This window comes from Podarcis erhardii, assembly GCF_964252035.2.
Source record: "Podarcis erhardii genome assembly, chromosome: 1".
In the NCBI taxonomy this organism is placed as follows: Eukaryota; Metazoa; Chordata; class Lepidosauria; order Squamata; family Lacertidae; genus Podarcis; species Podarcis erhardii.
In genome coordinates this window covers 11,448,486-11,471,779 of record NC_138497.1, presented here as the reverse complement: position 1 = coordinate 11,471,779, position 23,294 = coordinate 11,448,486, and the positions used below count along the sequence as shown (strand labels likewise).

General features: G+C 44.9%; 1 protein-coding gene across 1 annotated transcript in view; it reads right to left on the bottom strand.

Annotated features, from left to right (window-relative positions):
• Nucleotides 1–23,294, bottom strand: part of BRF1 (BRF1 general transcription factor IIIB subunit) — a gene marked incomplete at its 5' end in the record, with an annotated part of 190,627 nt that overhangs the window by 43,502 nt on the left and 123,831 nt on the right. Inside the window, 4 exons of the mRNA XM_081861258.1 lie at nucleotides 5,727–5,983; nucleotides 10,918–10,973; nucleotides 13,498–13,579; nucleotides 14,647–14,708. Of these exons, the coding sequence (XP_081717384.1) occupies nucleotides 5,727–5,983; nucleotides 10,918–10,973; nucleotides 13,498–13,579; nucleotides 14,647–14,708 (457 nt within the window). The remainder of the gene's footprint in view (nucleotides 1–5,726; nucleotides 5,984–10,917; nucleotides 10,974–13,497; nucleotides 13,580–14,646; nucleotides 14,709–23,294) is intronic.

Sequence of the window (23,294 nt, the reverse complement as noted above, 5' to 3'; positions counted from 1 at the left end):
CATCAGACCCCAGCACTTTTTTCTGGTTAAGATGTCACAATTCGACCTTGAAGGCTTAACTTGCACAAACTGAAATATTGGGTAAAAAGTAGCCCTCTGCAGTTGCTTATTAGGCAAACCTCTGCTCCTGTCAGATAAAATATTACTAAAACATTTAAGCTATCTCTGAAGATAAAACCAAGGAGATTATTAATCACTGCAAATTAAATGGCTAGTAAGATCTGTGCTCACGACTTCTAGATGGAGAAACACGAGGGGCTTCATTGTCAAATGAGAAGTGTAGCACGTTTTGTTCTTAATTGCACATAAATTACTGTGATTATTGTATTGCTGAAGAAAAATGCATTTATCCGCTAACACCTCGGAGGAAGAAATGTGAACAAAGGAATTTATGCATTACATCCAAGAATAACGATGAACAAATGAATTTATGCATGCCATATGATGTACTGCATTTAGAGTAATGGAAGAAAAATCAAAAGGTCTACTGTAAATCTTTAATCCTGAGAAAAATCAAAATAATCTATACACTTGCCAAGTTCCTAAAATATGACATTCTAGATTTAGAATGCAAATGTCTACACTTGTATGTACATCCATGCCTTCTGAGTGTGTGCAGCTACCTTATGAAGCGGACTCAGGCCATTGGTCTATTTAGCCACTCCTGGCTGGCTATGGCTATGCAGAGTCTCAGCCAGAAGTCTTTTCCAGCCATCCTTCCCACTGGAAATGCTGGGAAATGAATCTGGGACCTTTCACACACATCTGCACTAGCATTTAGCTATATCCTAGGGTGGCGGGTGGTGCTGTGGTCTAAACCACTGAGCCTCTTGGGCTTGCCGATCAGAAGATCATTGGTTTGAATCCCCTTGACGGGGTGAGCTCCCATTGCTCTGTCTCAGTTCCTGTAAACCTAGCTATTCAAAAGCATACCAGTGCAAATAGATAAATAGGTACCACTGCGGCGGGAGGGTAAACGGTGTTTCCGTGCGCTCTGGTTTCTGTCATGGTGTCCCGTTGCACCAGAAGCGGTTTAGTCATGCTGGCCACATGACCCGGAAAGCTGTCTGTGGGCAAATGCCGGCTCCTTCAGCCTGAAAGCGAAATGAGCACCGCAACCCCATAGTCGCCTTTGTCTGGACTTAACCGCTCAGGGGTCCTTTTCCTTTACCTTTTACCTTAGGTTTGCCATATTTCAAGAGGTAAAAATCCAGACACAAAAGTTTTTTGGCGGGAAAATCGCACAAAAAGTTGTTGAGCTTTTTGGGGGGACGCTAGAAAGGGGCACTAAGTCCACCGTGTGAATCTGGTTATGTGTCAACCCTACTATAGCCTAACTCCCAACAATCAAACAAAACAAAATAAAATAAATTCCATCCAGTAGCATGTTAGAGACTAACTAAGTTTGTCATTGATATGAGCTTTCGTGTGCATGCACACTTCTTAAGGGGTTAACCCTGGTAAAACAGCTGCTAACCAGAAACAGAATAACACACAAGAAAAAATCATTTGGATATCTTTGTGTGGCGAGTGTCTATAAATAATATAAATAATAAATAATAACACCATTATTATCTGTGTGTTCCGTGATGCCACAATGAACAAGCCAGTCAATGTCTATTTCTTCAAGTAATGCAATCTCCTCTTTGCTCCCTGCCTTCGTTTCACCTCTTTGCAGTCATATGTTGTAACCAAAAAGCACAACGACCTTTAGAGTATTTCTTCAGCTGACCCAGGATCATTGTAAGCCTTACAGAGAAAAGTTATATGGAGAACAGAAGACACCTGCGGCTCTCAAACAAAGGCATATGGAAGTCAAAAACTGCAGTGCCTGAGCAGAACACAAAGATTTGCCACCTCGAATTATCTTTGTGTTAGCATATGGGATGCAGGAGAGAACAAAGCTCCAAGAGCGTCAAGAAGAAGCCTCAGCGAGAGTTTCTGAGTATGAAATGGCAAATGCCACAACAGTAAATTCGGATTTGAAAGAAACACCCAGCAGCTCAGTTGCCATCAGTCAGCACTGTGGGCATTGGAACTTGTAATAAACACACACTAAAGCAAGAATAGCAAAGGGGGAAGTCAGGCTACCTACATTTATGGATATTGAATATACTGAACTGATAGCAATCTCAGAAATTGCTTTTATTTTTTTTAAGGGATTTGATAAATAGATGGGGGTGTATGAGTAGCCACAGCTACTAGCCAGATGCAAAGCCTCCATTTTCAGACATATGCCACAGACTGGTTGGATAATGATGATGATGATGATGATTATAATTATAATTTATTATTTATATCCCGCCCATCTGGCTGGGCTTCCCCAGCCACTCTGGGCGGCTTCCAACAAAATATTAAAATACAGTAATGCATCAAACATTAAAAGCTTCCCTAAGCAGGTCTACCTTCAGATGTCTTCTAAAAGTCTAGTAGTTGTTTTCGTCTTTGACATCTGGTGGGAGGGCGTTCCACAGGGCGGGTGCCACTACAGAGAAGACCCTCTGCCTGGTTCCCTGTAACTTCACTTCTCACAGTGAGGGAACTGCCAGAAGGCCCTTGGCGCTGGATCTCAGTGTCTGGGTAGAATGATGGGGATGGAGATGCTCCTTCAGATATACTGGACCGAGGCCGTTTAGGGCTTTAAAGGTCAACACCAACACTTTGAATTGTGCTCGGAAACGTACTGCAGAGGAATGGTGGGAGGAACCAGCTGGGGAACCCCCAAGAGAAGAAGGCACAAAGCCAAGGGAATGGTGGTGGGACAACGACGAGGGGTCAGAGAGAGGAGACTGGGAAGAGGAGGTGTCAGAAGCTGGAGGGGTAACAGGGCTTAGTGAGAGGGGGGAGTCTGTGACAGAGAGACATCTAGAATCAGAGGCAGGAGCTGAAGCAGGAGAGTTGGAGGAGGGAAGCCCAGTATACCTCAAGGAGCGTCTCCACCCCCATCGTTCTTCCCGGACACTGAGGTCCAGCTCTGAGGGCCTTCTGGCGGTTCCCTTACTACAAAAAGTCAAGCTACAGGGAACCAGGCAGAGGGCCTTCTCCAAAGTGTCACTCGCCCTGTGGAAAGCCCTCCCATTAAATATAAAGGAGATGAGTAATTATATAACATTTAGGAAACATCTGAAGGCAGTCCTGTTTAGGGAAGTTTTTAATGTTTGATGTTGTTGCTTTTTTATCACTGTTATTGGTGTTCTGTTGGGAGCCGCCCAGAATGGCTGGGGGAACCCAGCCAGATGGGTGGGGTATAAATAATAAATTAGTGTTGTTATTATTATTATCATAAGCCAAAAGGCAGAGATGAGTCCGGCTGGGGAAGAGTCACGGGTGTCTCCCCCTCCTGCTGCAATAAGCCCCCCTCCTCCCTTGTCTTTTAGAACTGGTGGAGCAGCGGCAGGCTGCACACAGGCGCAGTTCCCAAATGCTGGGGGAAAGCCCTGGAGAGGAGGGGACATAGATGGCTGTGAAGAGGAGGGGACTTTCAGCCTCGGCAACTAATTCATGGGGCCAGACCTACCGGGGATGAGTTGCTGTGCTCATTAGGCCAAGTCTCTGGGTATCGTATTTTGGCTAATAAAAAGTTAACTCCAACTTTGAACGGTGTGATTTACTTCCAGCGGGCTCTTTGACAACCTAGCCTCCAACTATCAGATGTGGGTGTTTAATTAGATTACATTATCTTGATGTCTGCACAACTATGTGAAATGCCTCTTGGTAGTCGGAATACTGAGCCGGCAGAGCCATTGGGCTGGCCCAGTACAGTCCTTCTTATTGAAAACTCAAACTAGATTTGAGCCTCCCAGCTAGTGTGGCAGTCGCCACTGGTGGTGCTAAATTACATCTGCCCCGTTCTCATGTGCAGCGCAGCTGTGTGGGGCATGGGGTTTATTTCGAGCTGCTGACAGCTCATTACGCAGGAGTTGGAAGGTGTCAGAGCAGCCCTGGAAGCCCAGTGCCGGTGCAAATCCCGCGCCAGCAGTATCCTCTGTTCCCCTGCAGCTATAGCTGTCACTTCGCATCACGCTGCCCATTTGCATCCATTTACGAAATAGCCCTGCCCCAAAGAGGAAGGCACTCATAGCTGAGCTTTAATGAGGATGGGAAATGGGCAGATGGGAAGACATCAGCCTCGGGGAAAGCATGTCTTGCAACAGATTCCTTACCAGGGGTAATAAGTTCTTCCGGGAGATCACCTGGCATCATCTAGATGCTCCAAGGTAAGCTGCAGGGCCAACTAACTTGGCCTCTTTAAAGCATAAGCTGGCCAGGAAGAAATAGCTATAAACAAAATCATCTCAAAACTCCGACATTCATTTTAGAGACAGCAGAGACCCGAGGAGGAGTTAAGACAGCTGAATAGGCACATATATTTTAAATGCAGAAGATGCAACCAAATTTGAATATTGTGCCCACTTCCACAATAGACCTCCCCCTTCATATTTTAGGAATATGCAACCTACAGATATATATATGTTTTCTAGGAAGCTTTGTATCCAAGGCAGTAATTAGCAACCAAATTTTGGAATAAAATTCAAACAAAGAACTAAATCACGCTACTGCAAACTGTCACAGCAAGACAAGAACCATTATTTTTTTTCAAATCAACATGAAAAAATGTGGTGGGGGTGGGGAAGGCTTCAGCAAGCTTTTCACGTCAGCTAACACAAAATCTGATCTTTAGGGCAGGGGGAGGGAAGAACAGAAACGAATTACAGTGGTGCCCCGCAAGACGAACGCCTCGCAAGACGGAAAACCCGCTAGACGAAAGGGTTTTCCGTTTTGGAGGCGCTTCGCAAAACGAATTTCCCTATGGGCTTCCTTCGCAAGACGAAAGCCCATAGGGAAATCTCCGGGACAGCGGGGAAGCGCAGCGCGTCTTCCCCACTGTCCTTGGACCTCCTCCGAAGGCTGGCGGTGGGGCGGAGAGACCTCCTCCCGCCGCCAGCCTTCGGAAGGCTCCTCCGAAGGCTGGCGGTGGGGCGGAGAGACCTCCTCCCGCCGCCAGCCTTGGGATGGCTGCTCCGAAGGCTGGCGGTGGGGCGGAGAGACCTCCTCCCGCCGCCAACCTTGGGATGGCTGCTCCGAAGGCTGGCGGTGGGGCGGAGAGACCTCCTCCCGCCGCCAGCCTTCGGAAGGCTGTCCTGAAGACTTGCGGTGGGAGGAGGGTTTTCCTTCCCACCGCCAACTTTCGGAATGCTGTTCTGAATGTTGGCGTGGGGAGGAAAAACCCTCCTCCCACCGCAAGCCCCGGGAACAGAGGAGAAGCGCTGCGCGCCTTCCCCTCTGTTCCCGTCCCTGTCCTGAAGGCTTGCGGTGGGGAGAAAAGCCCTTCTCCATACCGCCAGCCTGGCAAGCGGTCTCCATAGGAACACATTAATTGATTTTCAATGCATTCCTATGGGAAACCGTGCTTCGCAAGACGAAAAACTCACAAGAAGAAAAAACTTGCGGAACGAATTAATTTCGTCTTGCGAGGCACCACTGTAAGAGAATTCTAAGAAGCAAAGTTTGTTACTGAGGGCTGACTGGTACCTTCACATAATGGTGATTAAGCCACAATGAAGCTGCCAGCCAACATGTGGCCTGTGGAGGATGATTCATTCTGGCTCCACACGCTGAACTAAAAGTGAAAGCCCCAACACTACCTGAGTGTCAGAGAACTGTTAACAATCTATAGATGCACCGTTCACTGAAGAGAGAAGGATTTAAATGAAGAATTGTGCTACCTTTTCCCCACACTGTTTACGGAGTTGGCCACATTCCGAGCCGCCAGAGATTTTCTTCTTGACAGTTTCTTGGTGTTGCTGCTGTCATCAGTGCTGTCATCATCTTTCTTTGGTGAGCTACCTCCTTTGCTGTTGAGGTCCCTTAACACGTTATAATTAATTTTACTTGAAATCTTCTTCTGTTCCAACATCTTTTCAATTGCCTCTCCCGCTGTGCTGGCCTGGATCAGCTCCCGCTTCTTTGCAGACTTCTTGGGCTTAATTAAAACATAAACAGCAATTTTAGGGGGCAATCAGAATAATTTTACTGAGGCTGAAGAATGGGCTGCAGTTTAATCATCGCTGCTCAGGTGGCAGCTGGCTGAGAGAGGAACTGATAGGTGGCACAGTTGCATCGGCACACTGCAGAGGATCCAAATCCTGAATAGTGGAGCTCATTGAAGATCCTCTATTATTTTTAGCCCCTTAAGGACGCTGGGTTGCAATGCTTGTTTGAATAACTATCAAAACGCCCACCACGTATGGGAACTAGCAAATATTTCAAAAAGAATGTACTTTCTCCACCATGCGAAGCCATGAATGCCAGGTGAAGGCAGAAAATTGCATGATCTTTTAGGTGAATTAAAGCTACATCAGTCCTGCTGATGGACAGCCACCTCTGTTTTGAGGTCCAGATTATTTTTTCCTGCCATTTGACCACAATTAAGCAAATGGGTGAGAGTTCCAATAGTTAGGCCGAGACCAGAACCAGATATGATGGCGATTACAGGATTGCCACCCTGCAGTTAAGACTATAAGCTCCTTGAGGTAGGGACTTCTTCTCTTGCACTTTGTAAAACATTGCACACATCATCTCCAACACAGTAATTTTAAAATGTCAGCTCTCCCTCCTCTTTCTGCAATGTGTAGCAAAAGAAGCACATGTCACCACATCACTAGGTTCCCTCTGCTAACTCATGATAACCATTGGTGGTACAGGGAAGCACAATATGCCATAACTACACATTATGGAAAGAGAAGGGGGATTCAATACAGAATCACCACTATTGGGGAAAACCTCTGTGGCTACTGTGACATTTATTTCTGGCCACAGATTGTGGCTGGATGCACTAAGTGCAGGGTCAAATGGAGTCACAACAAACCCCCACATAGGGCTGGTCTGCACTTTCTATTTTATTTTATTTTATTATTTATTGAATTTATATACCGCCCTATACTCGCAGGTCTCAGGTCGGTTCACAGAATAAAATCAAAATACAAAACCACAAAGCACATAATCAAAATAAAAACAACAACAAATGCAGGAACATGCTACGCATTATAGGAAGTTGGCTGCAGATTTCTCAGCCACCATACACTGAAAGTAATAAATGAACCAGCTTCACACGTGATATCCTCAATTTCCCCAGTCCTTTCAAACATATGCATACAAGGAATACAGAAACTGGAAACAACATGCCTGCAGAACTGCATGGGTATGCCCAAAATTTCCAGTATTCCTCTGCTTAGTAGTCTGTATATTGAGCCATATCCAAACACAAAGGGAGGGTTTTCCCCATGTTTATAATGCATGGGAACCTGTTGAAGTGAGCTACTAAAGTTTTAACTGGTTGTGTGAATTGGCCCCTCATGTGTTCAGCTGTAATGTCTTTCTTGTCTCAAAAGCAATTTCATTTATTTTCCCAGGGGCATACTTTGTACAGCCTTGGGTTTGCAGTAACAAGCGAGCATCTATAGCCCACCTGTGGTTTCCAGGGAAGCAACTCATCAAAGCAGAACATGCAAGGAAAGGGAAAGGGCACAGAGTGCAGTGCTTGCTCATTACATGGAAACTGGCCCACCCAACAACAACAGCAACAACAACCTGCTATCAATTGCTATTCATATGAATCCTGTCTGGTCCTTTTTGAACTGCATTAGCGGCATCTGATAGAACAACATTTAACAGGTCAACTGCACGCAGCGTGTGAAAGCGGAGATATTAAATGCTCCTGCCTGTTGAATTTGTCGGATGCCTTCCTGGCATTACATGCAAAGGAAAACAATGGTTGCAATCCTGTACCTTATTTACCTGGGAAGAAGTCCCATTCAATTGAAAATGTTTTTTCTAAATCATTTTATTGCTAGCCGATGTAGACAGGTCTGCTACCTATAGCGCCTTCTAGAATCTCAGAATCGCAGCGTTGGAAGGGACCCCCAATGGTCATCTAGTCCAACCCGCTGCAATGCAGGAATCTCAGCTAAAGCATCCATGACAGATGGCCATCCAACCTCTGCTTAGAAACTTCCAAGGAAGGAGAATCCACAACCTTCCAAGGGTGATCTTTCCACTGCTGAACAGCTCTTACTGTCAGAAAGTTCTTCCTGATGTTTGGTCGGAATCTCCTTTCTTGCAACTTGAAGCCATGGGTTCGAGTCCCACCCTCCAGAGCAGGAGAAAACAGCTTGTTTCCTCTTCCATGTGGCAGCCCTTGAGATATTTGTAAACGGCTATTATATCTCCTCTCAGCCTCCTCTTTTCCGGGCTATACACATCCAGCTCCTTCAAGCACTCCTCGTAAGGCTTGGTTTCCTTGAAAACGTTGAACGCCAAATAGATTTTTTTTTAATTTAAACAATTTGGATAACTTTATGGTTTTAACTTTTGACAACTGGCATTTCTGAAAACGTTATCTATTTAGCTTACTCTTGAATTGCCTTCTTGTAATGGCCATTGGCTATGAACAATCAAAATATAACTGACTGACTCACTGACAACATGACTTTGGAAACATGCATAGATAGAATCATGCTGTGAGTTGCTCTTTCCAACCTGCTTGCATTTCCCTTCAGTCATATTCCATTTTATCAGCCTCTTTCCTATGCTAAAGGGTGATAATATTTTTAGCTTGCAGCTCCTGGTTTCCACACGGGGAATATCACACATTCCTCCCCCAGGCTTTCCTTGCTGAAAATTCCCTACAATACGTAAGTCCTTTATTGCTGAAGTCTAGATTTTTTTTCCCCCAGTCGCAGAGGATGGCTTTTGTTTTGTTTTGTTTTAGTAAAAATAAAATATTAAGGAAGCATATTCTCACTAAAATTGCCCCGCCACCAGCAAAAGTAGGTACAAAGACTGAGTGCAAGCCAGAACTGAACATAAATACCAAGTAGCATTACAACAAAAAGCTCAAGGGATACAGCAGCAGTTTAAGTAAAAGTAGAGAGCTGTGTTCGAGAGTTCCCATAGGACTGCCACTCCACAGATCAGTGAAGGCAGCCAAGTGGAATACATGGAGTTGGAAACCTGCCTGTTAATGGGGTTGGGTTAATGCAAGCCTCTGAGAAATGGCGTGTGCTAGTCAAAGCAACAAGGACAGCTAGACGCATAGTGCATTAAACCCAAAAGCTGCTCAGTCATGGGGGAATTAAGGACGATTTAAATGCAGCAATAGAAGAATAGGAAGCAGACTTGTTCTGAGTCAGACCACTGGCCCACTTAGCTCAGTACTACCTGCACTGACAAGCAGTAGCTCTCAGGTTTTAGAAAGGAGTATTTTCCATCCCTGCTAGGCAGTGCCAGGAAGTGAAGCTGGGATGCAAAGCCCGAGTTCCATCAAATAAGCGACACCCCCCCCCCCTTTCCTCTATATGCAAAACCACAAATGTGTAAAGCAGATAGGGGAATGAGATACACGATTTCTTACCCACAAAAGCCCTATGCCAGGGTCCATCAAAATGCCCACTAAGGAAGGACTCAGTAAATTTCCCCCTAAACATCCACAATATACAAAAGACGGCTTGCACTTCCTGCTCTGTTCCTGTTTGCACTGTCTCAGCCTCTCCTCTTGAATGGACGCTCACCCTTCCATTCATTCTAAAGAGAGGAGGGCAGCAAAGAGTGCTGGCTGGTGTGGGTGCCTTTGCCTCAAAATGTGGAATGTTGTTATTATGGAATGTGGAATTTGTATTTTTATATATTCTACTGCACATCAGCATTTGTTGGGATGTCAACTGCTTTGAGATTTCTTGAACTATAAAGTACAATTTCAATCAATTAATTAGAAGAAGGCTTTTCTGGGTCTCAGGTGTTTCCCAAAAGCTTGCCTATCTAATGTCAGTTCACTGGCAACTGCTTGGGCAACATTTTTTTGCTTCAAAAATAGCCCTCTTGCCTAGTAACCGAGACATGTGTTATATGTAGTCCATCAGGTTTTGACCACGTTATGTTGTCACTGCTACTGCCAAGGTAAGAACTGTTTTGATGGCAGCAACAAGAACAACAACAGCAACCCCTGAAGCTTCAGCAAATCCAGGATATGAAGAGGTTCACAATGGAACACAAATATTTAGTGTGGTGGATGCATTCTCTCTGCACAGACATAATCACGGAAAAGCCCTCCCAAAGACTTCCCTTTATACAAAATAATTCCACAATGAAAACATATTACAGTATTCAGGTAAAACTAGAGAGAGAGAGAGAGAGAGAGAGAGAGAGAGAGAGAGAGAGAGAAAATAGTGTTTAGATTTCTTTCTTTCTTTCTTTTTAATGATCAGGAAGGTTTGAGTAAAAGATGACTAAAAAATATTTACTCCTACAAGGTAAGAGAAGCAGAAAAGCAACTGTATGAATTTTAACAAAACAGAGTTTATATAAGCTTTTATATCACATCTCAGGGTTGTTTTTTCCAAGTCACTTAAGGAAGATTTTTCCTTTTAACCTATTGCAAAGCAGGGTTAGATTTACTAAAGAAGATCACTCTTCTGGCAGTAAGAGGAGATATGATAGCCATTTACAAAGATCTCAAGGGCTGTCGCGTGGAAGAGGAAACAAGCTGTTTTCTCCTGCTCTTGAGTTACAAGAAAGGAGATTCCGACTCAACATCAGGAAGAACTTTGACAGTAAGAGCTGTTCAGCAGTGGAAAGATCACCCTTGGAAAGTTGTGGACTCTCCTTCCTTGGAGGTTTTTAAGCAGAGGTTGGATGGCCATCTGTCATGGATGCTTTAGCTGAGATTCCTGCATTGCAGGGGGTTGGGCTAGATGACCATTGGGGTCTCTTCCAACTCTACAATTCTCTGATTCTCTGAGTTTATCTTTGGGTTGCCCCTGTGCTTTCTAAATCGGCCTGGTCCAAGAGCATGGTGAATCTGAACTAAAATTGTCTATCCACGTACATTTTCAGTCTGCTTATTCAAAAGAGTTTATTTACCTTATGTTCTTTATAAATCCCAAGCTCCTTCTCTTTCGCTATCCTTGCTTCTTTTTCTGGAAGAGGACACAAAAAAGTAGTATGAAAGCACAAGTGTAATCTGATGACTAGTTTTAATGACAACTTAACTAAGGGAACCCCATGTATGTCATTCTGAGTTCTATCAGAATGTACGTTTCCGAGCACAATTCAAAGTGCTGGTGTTGACCTTTAAAGCCCTAAACGGCCTCGGCCCAGTATACCTGAAGGAGCGTCTCCACCCCCATCGTTCTGCCCGGACGCTGAGGTCCAGCGCCGAGGGACTTCTGGCGGTTCCCTCATTGCGAGAAGTGAGGTTACAGGGAACCAGGCAGAGGGCCTTCTCGGTAGTGGCGCCTGCCCTGTGGAACGCCCTCCCATCAGATGTCAAAGCGATAAATAACTACCTGACATTCAGAAGACATCTTAAGGCTGAGGGAAGTTTTTAATCTTTGATATTTTAGTGTATTTTTGGTTTTTATGGAAGCCGCCCAGAGTGGCTGGGGAAACCCAGTCAGATGGGCGGGGTACAAATAAAAAATTATTATTATTATTATTATTATTATTATTATTATTATTATTACCATGGAATAAAATAATTTTATATGTGCACACAGAATTTCACAGTACTTTGCACAGTTGAAATTTTGAAGTACACACAGAGAATTCTGCTTTAGAGCAGGGAAAGACAAGCTTCATGTTCCATTATCTACTTATAAAAAGAGCAACCCAAAATCCAAGTGACCCACTGGTATATGCTAAGCTGGTAAAGCAGGAGTGCATGTTTGGGGTTTCTTTAAAGTTAAGGCACCTCTCCTAACATGACTACAACTCCCATCAGCCCCAACCAGCACAAAGCATCTGGAGAGCACCAGGCTGGTGAAGAACGAGTTAAGGCATAACTAATCATTTGTTTATCATGATACTGCACTCTTTCTAATGCACGTAAGAGGTGTTTGTTGGATCAGATTAAGGCCTAGTTCAGCACCAAGAAAATACTAAGTAGTCTACTGGAGAAACGTGACTGGTAAACCATAGTCTACTGCCTGTCCACCCCTGGCCTAGAGGGCCTTTAAGTTAGAAAGGGGGAAAACTGATTTGAAAACCAGTTATCTATTAAATCCCCCTACCAAACTGTCAAGCTCTGCATGGAATTCCTTTCAAAGAGGCAAACTTCATGTAATGGCTACAGCATTTGGGAGGGGATGGTGAACCAAAGTTCAAATCCCTAAGAAGTTAGGAAACTCCTTGAGATGTATTGAGAAAGACAATTTTCTACCAGCCTAACTTGGGCTGGGGTCGTTGTGAGGCTAAAACACTACTCAAAGCTCCTTGGAGGAATGATGGAATACGCATGTAGCAAATGATCAAGTGCAATTTATATTTATATGACTTGAAGCCTTTTTGCATACATTGGCCCAGTTCAGATGCAATGCCAAACTATGTTTTAGTACAATATTCATGTGCCTTAAGCTTGCATGATCCCACCCCTCCTCTGGAGCAGCCATGAAACAAGATCAGAAGTTTTCGCTTCTGTTTCTAAACTAAACACAGTTCCTCATTACATCCAAACTTTGGGAACTCTAGCTAGTTTAAACTATGTTTTGAAAATAACCCATGATCTTAAATCTCAATTTGATCCTGGCTTGTTTCCCCCCACCCTTCCCATCCCCACTCACCCCAGTTTTTTTTAGTGCCCACCAATCCTGACTCATCTGAACAAAATAGAGCTTAAGCTAACTAGAGTTCATTGAGTTTGGATGGAACAAGAAACTGTGGTTTTAGACAATGGATGCTTAGCACAGCTTTCCCTTAGCTGTGCCAGAGGAGAAGACAGGAGGGGAAGCTTCAAGTGCACTGCTGCTCATGCATGCAAGCAAAACCAATAGTTCAGCACAGCATCTGGACTGGACTATTATCTCAGAAACCCTGTCATCAAGGATGTAAAGCACGGCACTATGATTATATTACAAACAACTGGTTGGTTTTGCTGCAATAGCCTAACACAGCTACCCCTCCGGAAAGAAGTTTATCTGAAATCATCTTGCTTGCTTGCAGCTCGCTCTTAGTCATGCCACAATATGCCAAAACCAGCATTGGTTTCATTTTCATCCTGCCCTTCATCCTGTGAGCTTAAGGTACAGGGAGCACCCCCACATATTTATCCTCCCTTGTAGGGTAGGCTAGACAATGAGAGAGTAGCAACCCCCCAAGATCAGCCAGTAAGCTTTGTAGCTGCATTGGGATTCTCCCCCTCCCCAGTCCTAACTGGATCCCCTATCGACGACACCAACCTTCCCCTAGCTGGTGTTCTCCAGATGTTTTAGACTGGCTAGACCAGATGGGAGATGTCGTCCAAAACATCTGGAGGGCATCAGGTTGGGGAAGGCTGCACTATACCACGCTGGTTGCTAAGGCACTGTTAGAAACCCTGTTGAAAGGCTGTTAGAAACCCTGTTGAATTAGGTCTACAATGAAGTGATTAATCACAGTTGAATGTTTTCAGCCTCAAGACTTCACTACATGACTCACCCGAAAGAGACTTCCATTCATTTGGCTTACCCTTTTGTTCCTTCAGATAATCTGCATTTTCCCTCATCCAGAGTTCTGCTTTTATTTTGGCTTCGGAATCATTAAGTATATACTAGGGACCAAAACGGAAAAAGGTGAGTGTTTTGTTTTTTTTGTACTTCAGCAGCAGACATAGGAACTCTGCCCATCAGCTGCTGCCCACTCCATCACCTCCTCGCTTCTACCTCTCCTCCGTTGACCTGGCTGGGGCTTCCGCGTGACGGAGAGGAGAGAAAGAGGCATCGGTGTGGCAAAGAGCAGAAGGGGAAGCTTGGCAGCAGAGAGGCAGGTTATAGAATGAGAGAGGTGAAAAAGGATTGGGGGTGTGGAGAAAGGAGAAGCCACCAAAGGAGATCCAGTTGGTAGACAATCTTGAAAAGAGGACCAAGGGAGGGAACGGAGGAGACAACACTCATCAGAGCTCCTCAGGGCTCCCTGATACCAGCACTGTAGTCACCACTTTCATTAAATGAACTATTTACAGTTGCATGCATGGAGGAGATACTCTTGCGGGTACCACAGAGACGTCTAAATCCAACCCTCCTCCTTTCACAACTCATATTTAAAGCACAACACTCTACCAACAAGGAAGTACCTCATCCCTGAGCACCTAGCAGCATTTCTGGCACTTGGGTTCTCAGCTCTTGTTGGACTACAACTCCCATCACCCTTGACCACTGGTCTGGCTAGCTAGGGATGATGGGAGTTGTAGTCCAACAACAACTGGGGACCCAAGTTCGAGAAACACTGACCCTACAGCCAACCATAGCATGCCTCAAAAAGAAAAAAAGTTACAGTGTTTGCCTCTCTTGACATCATTTTGATAACACAGTGCAAGCATTTTCATTTTGTAAAAATCTGGTCATTCTTGCAGGCAACCACTAAATGTTATGCCAGTGCTCTGTATCTGTAATCTACACCTGACATTGTGTGGGTTTCTCATCACTGTTGCTCTAATCTCTTGCTATTGGTGCTGGTACCACCACTTAAAATTAAAATAATAATCTAAGTGATTATGGCATGCATCGTCAGCAGAATAAAGCAGATATTTTTGATTCCCGGTAAAACAAAATGCATATTGCATGCAGAGACAATTTTATTGGAGGCTGGGGCAGAGTAAGAAAGAGGAAGCATTCTTACCATATCTATTTCACTGTCGTCAATTCCACTTAGATCTAATTCACCATCTCCAGTATTTTCATCTAAATAGAAGCAACAGAAATTTTAATTAGGGTGTGCATTCATTCCAAATCAACTCCGATTCAAACCCTGGCTTTAATCATCTCGGAAGTGCGGTCTTTCTGATAACTGGTTTGCTAACAAAGCAATCTTTCACAAGATGGGGCCCGTCCAAATTAAAAAGGGGGAGAAATGAGGTTTTCCTAACGACACTCTCCTATTGTTGCTGTTTCTTGTGTGAACACAATTTGTCACTGAAGTTAATTAGAGAGGAGAAGACACCAAAAGGGCTTGGCCCCCGCCCCCACCTTGGCTCCTTGCGAATCACCACTAATATGATTCAATGGCAAACACTCAATTAAATACAAAATGATGGAATCAGAGGTTAGGAACTTTAAAAATTCCTCCAAGTCAAGGACATGCAACATTGGAACAGCTGCTGCCCCGCCCCATGTGATGGCAAATACTAGCGCAAATGCAGCCCATCTGCTTTGTGTCTTGCTGAACATACATATGTGTGTGACACAGTTGTAAGATACCTAGGTAGGAGACCAGCAGCTGAGAAGGAGCACTTGACTGAGGCCCCATCTGCACTATAATTTAAAGCACTCTCATCCCACATAAAACAGTCATGGCTTCCTGCAAAGCATCCTGGGAACTGTAGTTTGTCGGGGGCTCTGAGAGGTGTTAGGAGACCCCTATTCCCCTTACAGACCTACAACTACAGGGGGAAACACAGACCCACAACACTCAATCCTTGGAATTGAAGCAGGCATAAGCAGCTCTGGTCAACACTGCCAATTCTCAGAAGCATTGAACTACCTGCCCGCAGACTGTCTCGCCAGAGTGCTGCATGCTCTAGTTAACTCCCGCTTGGACTACTGCAATGCGCTCTACGTGGGGCTACCTTTGAAGACCCGGAAACTACAACTAATCCAGAATGCAGCAGCTGGACTGGTGACTGGGAGTGGCTGCCCAGACCATATAACACCATATAACCCAGAAGGCAGAGCTAGTCCCATAGATTTATTTCTTTTTACCAACTTTGAGTGAGCTCAGATATCCACTTACCAAGTGCTAGCTTTCTGCAATGTGCACGCAACAGCTTGGTGAATTGTTCACCCAAAATATCCTGCTAAGGAGCAGGAATTCCTCTGCCCAATGCTTTTTCTGCAGTTGATTGGAAATGCAGGGAAGCAAAGGAGTGGGACAATTCCCCTGACTAGTTTGAAGATTAAGACAGACAACCCGCCTAACGAATAGCAACATCCCATCATTTGTTTATTGCATTTGCATCCCACACTTCCTCCAAATTGTTCCGAGAAATACAGGATGCTGCCTTATACCGCGTTAGATTGCCCATCTGAGTCAGTCCTTTCTATTCTGACCAGCAGTGGCTGCAGGGTCTCAGGCACACTAAGAGATTCCAGGGATTGAGCCTGGGACACCCTGCAAACAAAGCACATGCTCTTACCATTGAGCTACGGCTCCTTCCCAGCTATGGTACCTCCACTGACGTACACAGTTCTCTCTTAATTGCATTTCAGCTTCACAATGCCCCTGAGAGCTAGGCTGGGCTAAGAGAGGGTGACTGGTCCAATGTCACTCACTTTGGAAAGTGGTGATATGAACCCCCATCTTAGCCAAGCGTTCTACACACTCTTGTCTTTGAAGCAGTGAAGTGACCTGCCTGGGGTGCAAGACTGGGCAGCGTGTATGGAGGTCCTGGGCTGCCCAGAAGACAAGACCCTTCTCTCAGCCTTGCTGATGTGGCCCAAAGGAAAGCAGAGCAATATGTTTGGCACCAGCTTGGCTTCAGGAGTTGCCGGAAGGAGGTGTACAAGGTGCCATTCAACCGCCTTAGGGACTGCACTCTGGATTTGTGTAGGGTTTACTCCTTAGCCTTTTATTCTCCTGAAAATGTCCTGCATGACAGCAGGTACGGATTGCTCCTGGGGGTTTAGTCCCAAAGCCTTTCTCATGAATAGCCGCAAGGCTGCGGAGGTTTAGGATCAGAGTTTTCACCAATCAGTAGCTACCCGAGTCTTCTTCTTTCCCCCACTTTTTAAAGATGGGGACAAAAACTGCCTGCTTCCAGTCCACTTTTTCTCCAAGAATTCTCGAAGGTTACAGAGAGAGGCTCTGAGATTACATCTGCATGCTCCTTTAGTACCCGTGGGTACAGCTCATCAGACCCATTAGTTCAAGTGTGGGAGAGGCTGTGTGTGCACTAAGATGCCTCCTCTGCTAAAGTGAATGGTGGGGCTCACTCATACAAGATTTACCTAAGTATAAAGTCTCGCTTAAGGACAAAAGAAATGCTTTATTGAACCAGTTCAAGGTCCCCCTAATCTGACATACTATGCAGGAATCACAGCAACCAGCAGGCAGAAGAGGGTGGCCTACCAGTGGGGCCACTAGCAACCTTCTGCCTACTCTTGTTTAAAGTCATTATTCAAAAATTAATAGGCAAACCATATGCTGATTAGGGAATGCTTTCTGCAGCACTAAATTCAGTTTTTTGGGTCATTTACATTTCTTCATCCCCGCTCCCCACACACAAAAAAAGTTAATTTAACCGGTTTGAGCTTTGGGGTATATTTTCCTCCTCTAATCCTCCCAAATTTATTCTTAGCGTTTTGTAGAACAGAAAAGGGGAAAGCGCCTGAAACGCACACAAATCCTTAATATGCCAGTTTGAAAATTAGGCCATTTCCATGCGCTGTGGAACAGTTTTTATGTCAACACTTTAATTTTAAACTAATTTTGGAATTTGGTGCCAGTTGTTTCCTCCATCAGTGGCAGTCAGAGAGAAGTCATTTGCCAACTGCCAAATTGCAGGAAAAGGATCTAAGAGGAAGTGATCCGAAATAAGCATGACTTATATCGGAGAGAAGATGTATAGGGAGTAATTGATGGCTCCTGGTCCTGCTTGCAAATAGCCACTCTTCATACTGTCTGACAGGCATTCATTACGTGCAAAGATTTGCTGAGAACGCGCGGGGCATCCAAGCTCCCAGGTTTTATGTCCCCTCTAAACAAAACTGTTTTGTTATAAAATAAACATCCACTGTAATGCTCAAATTTGAGAAAGGAAAAACAGCTGTTCTGATGTACCACAGCAAACTCTGCTGCAATCATTGCCGAAACCAGCTGAACTGCCCTAACTGCTGAGCATGACCATCTGTTGTCCATTAAACAGCTTGCTCCAGAGGCAGAGAGAGAGAGAGAGAGAGAGAGAGAGAGAGAGGGAAAAGGAGCTCCTGACTCTTGGCTCTTTGTCAGCGGGGGGGGGGGGGGAGGCACCCCCTTTCGGCTCAACTTTTCCAAAGAGTTTCTGAACAATATTCTCATATTTAATAAAAAATGTCTGAAACGCCGTATTCCATAAACACAGATGTGACCACCCTTTGGCCCACGATCTTAAAACAGCAGGTCTGAATGGTTTTGATGTGGTTCCTTGCAAGTTTCGACTTTCTTCTTCTTCTTTTCCTTCCAGAGGAAGTCAAAGCCTGCAGGGTACAGGTAAAAAACAGGCTCCTGGATTTTTAAAGGAGGTAACGCTTTAGGCTATTAATTCTGTAAGCAGATCAGAGAGTGCCTTTATGGTTAAACAAGGGCAAGGAGCAACAAGCGCACCACCTTCCCTGCCCATTCTAATCTCTCCAGCGTAACTAGCACCTTCTGCAACTTTCGTCCAAGTCTCCAAGTCAATTACAGTCCTGAAACTTAAAAGCGCCTGTCATGCCCTTTGCAGCCGCCCCCTCCCCCTCCCCCTGCCCCAGGCCTTCTGAAGATAAGCACAAGGGTTGCAAAAGAAGGGGAGGGGGTGCTCAGTGCAGGAGCATATGCTTTGCTTGTAAAAAGTGCTGGGTTCAATCCTTCATATCTGTGGCCAGAATTTCAGATAGGAGGAGGGCAAGGAAAGACCTCCACCAAAGACCTTCAAGAGCTAGCAACAGTCAGGAATCAATAAGCTTGCCTTAGATTGATCAGTTGTGTAGTTCAGTGCAAGGGCAGTTTCACATACCTGTTGCTTATGGATTGGGCTTTGTAAAACTATGTTTGGAACAACTACATTTCTACCTGTCTGTTGACCATTCAGATCTTCATCTAAAGCTCTGCTCAGAAGCCCTCCTTCTAGAAAAATTAGAAAACTAGTAGAAAAAAGCAAGGGTTTCTAAGGAGCAGCACCAAAGCTCTGGAATGACCTCTGGGAGCGAGTACACCCTGAAAACCTGTTTTCTCTGGGAATTAGTTCTCTGGCTTTTTATCACCAGACTAGGACTTGATAACACTATTGATTCTGTGGTTTTATATTGTCTGCCCTTTAAAAAATGGATTTCTAGCAGTTTTACAGCTCTTAATCATATGCGGCATGGCTGGGCACCTGCCAAAGTTTTCCTTTCTGCAGAGGGCACATTGACACCGTAGGAAGATGCGGAGACACATCTAATTTCCCAACAGGAGAACTGCTTGCCATACACCAGTCCTATAGGAAGCTACACTGGGAATGCCAGCTTGCATTGAAGGTGTGGGGTACAAGACCATTCCAGAGGCCCTTGTGATGAGTCTCTAGGGCAATCATTCATTGCCTTGCAGGAACATTGTCTGACCGCACACAAGAATGGCATCCTCCATAGCTAACCTTTCCTACTGTGAAATGGAAAATTGTCCCAGAGGCCTGTGCAGTAAGTATCACAGTGGCCTCCAATGCGATCTCCCATTTTCTGATGGAAAAAGCAGCAGATGACCCTCTCTCACTCCTTTTAGGCCTCCTTCACCTGACAAGGCTAAACGCTCAGCTCCACCCTGCCCACCTGGAAATGAGAGCTCAACCCAGAGTCTTCAGGCAATCTCATCTTCCTTGTTGGGTGCTGGCAGAGGAGACCAGCAAAGCAGGGGCATGGGGAAGGTTAAAAAATCCAGCTCTTTCTTCTTGTGCAGAATCTGGGGTTACCTTGGCACAAAATGTATTTGCAAAGAGCACAAGAGTTCCCGATGCAAGGCTCATAAGCATGTTCATGTGACCAGCTGCACAAGATTTAAAGAGAGATGTGCTGGGGCAGACACAAGCCACAGGCAAGGCGCAGCCAAAGTTAAGCCCATTTAAGCCCCACTGATTCCGGAGGAGTGTGTGTGCTTAAAACTCTCCCACTGAAAGCTTAAGAGGGCTGGACTGAGCCCTACATCTTAAGTATTGCATACTGCTACTTGCAGTGGAAGAAGTCGTGACTTTTTGTCTTTAGCTTTAAAAGAATGCATTGATTTGAGATTATAATTTGAAAGAGGCGCTGATGACATCACAGCCTTAAGGACGTTTCTTATTTCTCTGACAGAAGGACAAAACTATGTCCAAATAAGAGGATTTCCTTAGAGCCAGCCACTAAGTGGATTGCAGGGAATCCTCTGAAGCCTGTACAGTTAAGAACACTTCAATTTTACTGAACCAAGCTATTAAATAAGTACTATGCTATAAAACAAAAACGATTTGTGCTGTATGGTTCCATGGTGGTTAATTTTTTAAAACGCTTTAGCATAGATGTCAAGAACTTCAATGCAACAATAATTATTGGGTTTGCAAATGAAACAGAAATGTTGTAGATTTCCACTGCATGATCCAAACTATGGATTTTAACCTTGGAAAATCAATTGGGCTATTCATAAATAAGCACTTTCATGCCAAGACATAAACCAAACATGAGATCTAAGCCACAAACACTAACGTAAACCAAATGCACGATGAACAGCTATTTGCCTCACCACCCTTGTCCATTCTCAAACCACTATCGGTCTATAAAATCAGCTGCCAACATTCTGTTGCACTTTAAGAAACAGAATGGATTCTTCATATGCAGATGAGAAATTCCTGAAGGTTCCCAAGGTGGGGGCAGCCGTCTTCATTGTTCGCAAGCTGGGTGCCATTTTGAATCGTGGTGGCAGACCAAAATGTGACTTTGGAGTGACTTCACCTATTTTGGTCCAAACTCACTTAAATATTACAATACTTCTTGGTTTCCTAAATGTCCCAGGCAGCGCTGGGCACTCCCCACTAGTCAGTCTGTAAAATGAGCCACTACCCTTCTCTTGCTATTCAAGAAGTAGCATGGATTCCTCATATGCAGAGGACGGGATGGCGATATGCATATAGCAGCAAGCTTGACCCTCAGTGACAGGAGGGAGGGCTCACCAGAGGCAGAAAATGAATTTAACATCAACCCCAATGGTGTCTGTGGAGCAAACACGTTATTTTCTACCCTACCAGTGAAATAATAAGAATGTTCTTTTCTTGTACTCCGCCAATCTGACTGGGTTGCCCCAACTACTTTGGGCAGCTTCCAACAAAGTATAAAGGAACACACGGAAACATCAAACATTACATCCATATGCAGTGGGGGAAATGTCTGCACCTGGGAACTCTGTTGTACCAACAGCAATATCCCTAGCACTGGGCAGATGACGAAACTAGACATTAAACATAGTTCTAGATCAATGTTTCCCAAATTTGGGTTTCCAGCTGTTTTGGTAGTCCAGAAACAGCTGGAGACACTGTTCTAGATATTCATAATAGGGGCAAATATGTCTTCCATTATGCCTCTTTCTCTCTTTCTCTGTGCGTATGTGTGTGGAGCCACAAGTGGTTATGATTTGGAGTAGAGAAGGAGTGACGCTCCCCTGACTCCTTGCTTTTTAAATTATGATTGCCCTCGCAAGCGATTATTTCCCCAACAGTTGCACATATCTACCTGAAAGTTCTGCCTACCAGGGATCTATAATTGAAACCCTTTGCCCACAGGCATAATAATAGGATAGGATGTAGCACCAATCTTTGAGCTGCCTCTCTTTGTCACACTCCAGCCCAGTCTTCCTAAACCAGGTGCCCTCCAGATGTTTGGACTACAAGTCCATGGAACTGATGGCTGGCTGGAACCGATGGGAGTCGCAGTCTAAGATGGTAGGAGGGTACTTGGGTGGGGAAAGCTGCTCTAGCAAAAGTGGGACACCATCACACCAGCGAATCACATTTCCTGATGAGAGACCTTTCTAGGTATGCAGGTCCCACAGGATGAATAACATGGAGCATGTGAGGTGACAGCTGTCCTGATAAAAGTATCACTCCAAATGTTGAAAGCAAGGTTTCAAGTTACACAGAACTATTTTTCAGGCTTGGCTGAAAACAGGTAGGGATGATGGGAGGAATTAAAGAGATGATGAGACATGTCCAGGCTCTCTCTCTCCCACTCCACCATGTGGGGTTTAAAACAAAGGAGGAGAGTTTAAAAACATGAATTGTGTTAACTGGATTACAAACCGTCTGACCTTGCCAAAGGGATTAGGTTACACAGCACACCCTGAGGAAGAAGGCAGCGAAAATGTCAACGAGATGCACAGAAGGAGATTGCTAGCAAGGAAGTGCGAAGGAATTAGATTTTGAGGCATTTCCCCATCTCCAGTCCTATTCTGGCCTCTCAAGAATCCCTGTCAGTTTCTTTCTGCTGCCAGATTTTGCCGTCAAGGCTTCCCACAGAAGCCAGGGAGAAAGGAGAAATGGCTGATTCAGCATTTGACACCTTCCAGGGTGGCTTCTGCAGTCAACGTGGCTTTTAGGCTTGGTCATGCTGCGGTACAAAAAGGGCCCTGCGACCCATAATGGTGGTATGGGGGCCTTCACTTGGCTGGGCTTTCAAGCAAGCATATGAGCTCACTTATGGCCACACCATCTCTTCCAGATGTTGTGGACGGCGCTCTCGTTTTGTAGGTTTGTGCTCCTGCAATTCCAGGCTCTAATTGTGGAGCTGGAAATCAAACCACCCAAAAGAAAAATTCATACAACAAAACGTTTTCTGCTTACCATGTTTTTAAAAAAGAAAATAAATGCCAGTTCTGTGAAGTATCTTACATATAACAGAGCCCAACTTCTGTTGTTAAAATCAAACATGTATTGTAAGTCCGTGGTAGCTTCCTTTCTGGGGCTAACAACACCTTAGGGAGCAATTTTGTTGTTGCAGAGGCTTGGGGGAAAGAGTTAAACCCCAAGGTCCTAGTTAAGGACCCTCACCCCCCGCCCCACGGCTGCTGTTTAAAGGAAAAAAACAAACGTGACAAATGCCATTATGAATTAAACATCACATCTGTTCTGGCCTTTAACAATATAAGCCCTAAAGCTGCAACACTGGAACTTTTGCAAAGCTGTTCAAACTTACTTGCTGCTGCCGCTGCCGCTGCCGCTGCCGCTGCCGCTGCCGCTGCCGCTGCCGCCTGAATACCCCAGTGAAGCCCAAAGCATGTGTTTTATTTCTGTTTGATGTCCTGTTTTAAATTATGGCCTCAGCAGTAATGAGGCAATACAAGATTTTTCAGTGGTACTTTGGACAGCTCCATGCAGGGCTTAGGCTGGAGGTCTCATAAGAGCGGAGTTCATATGTTGTTTCAGCAGCAGTAGTCCTCACGCTGAGCCTTAAACAGGAGCTTCAGCTCCAGGTCAGTAGCTAGCTCTGCCTTCTGTGAGTGGAGCCCTTTCATTTTAAAGGGCCCAGCCTGCTTTGTTGTTGTTTAGTCGTGTCCGACTCTTCGTGACCCCATGAACCAGAGCACACCAGCATGCTTTA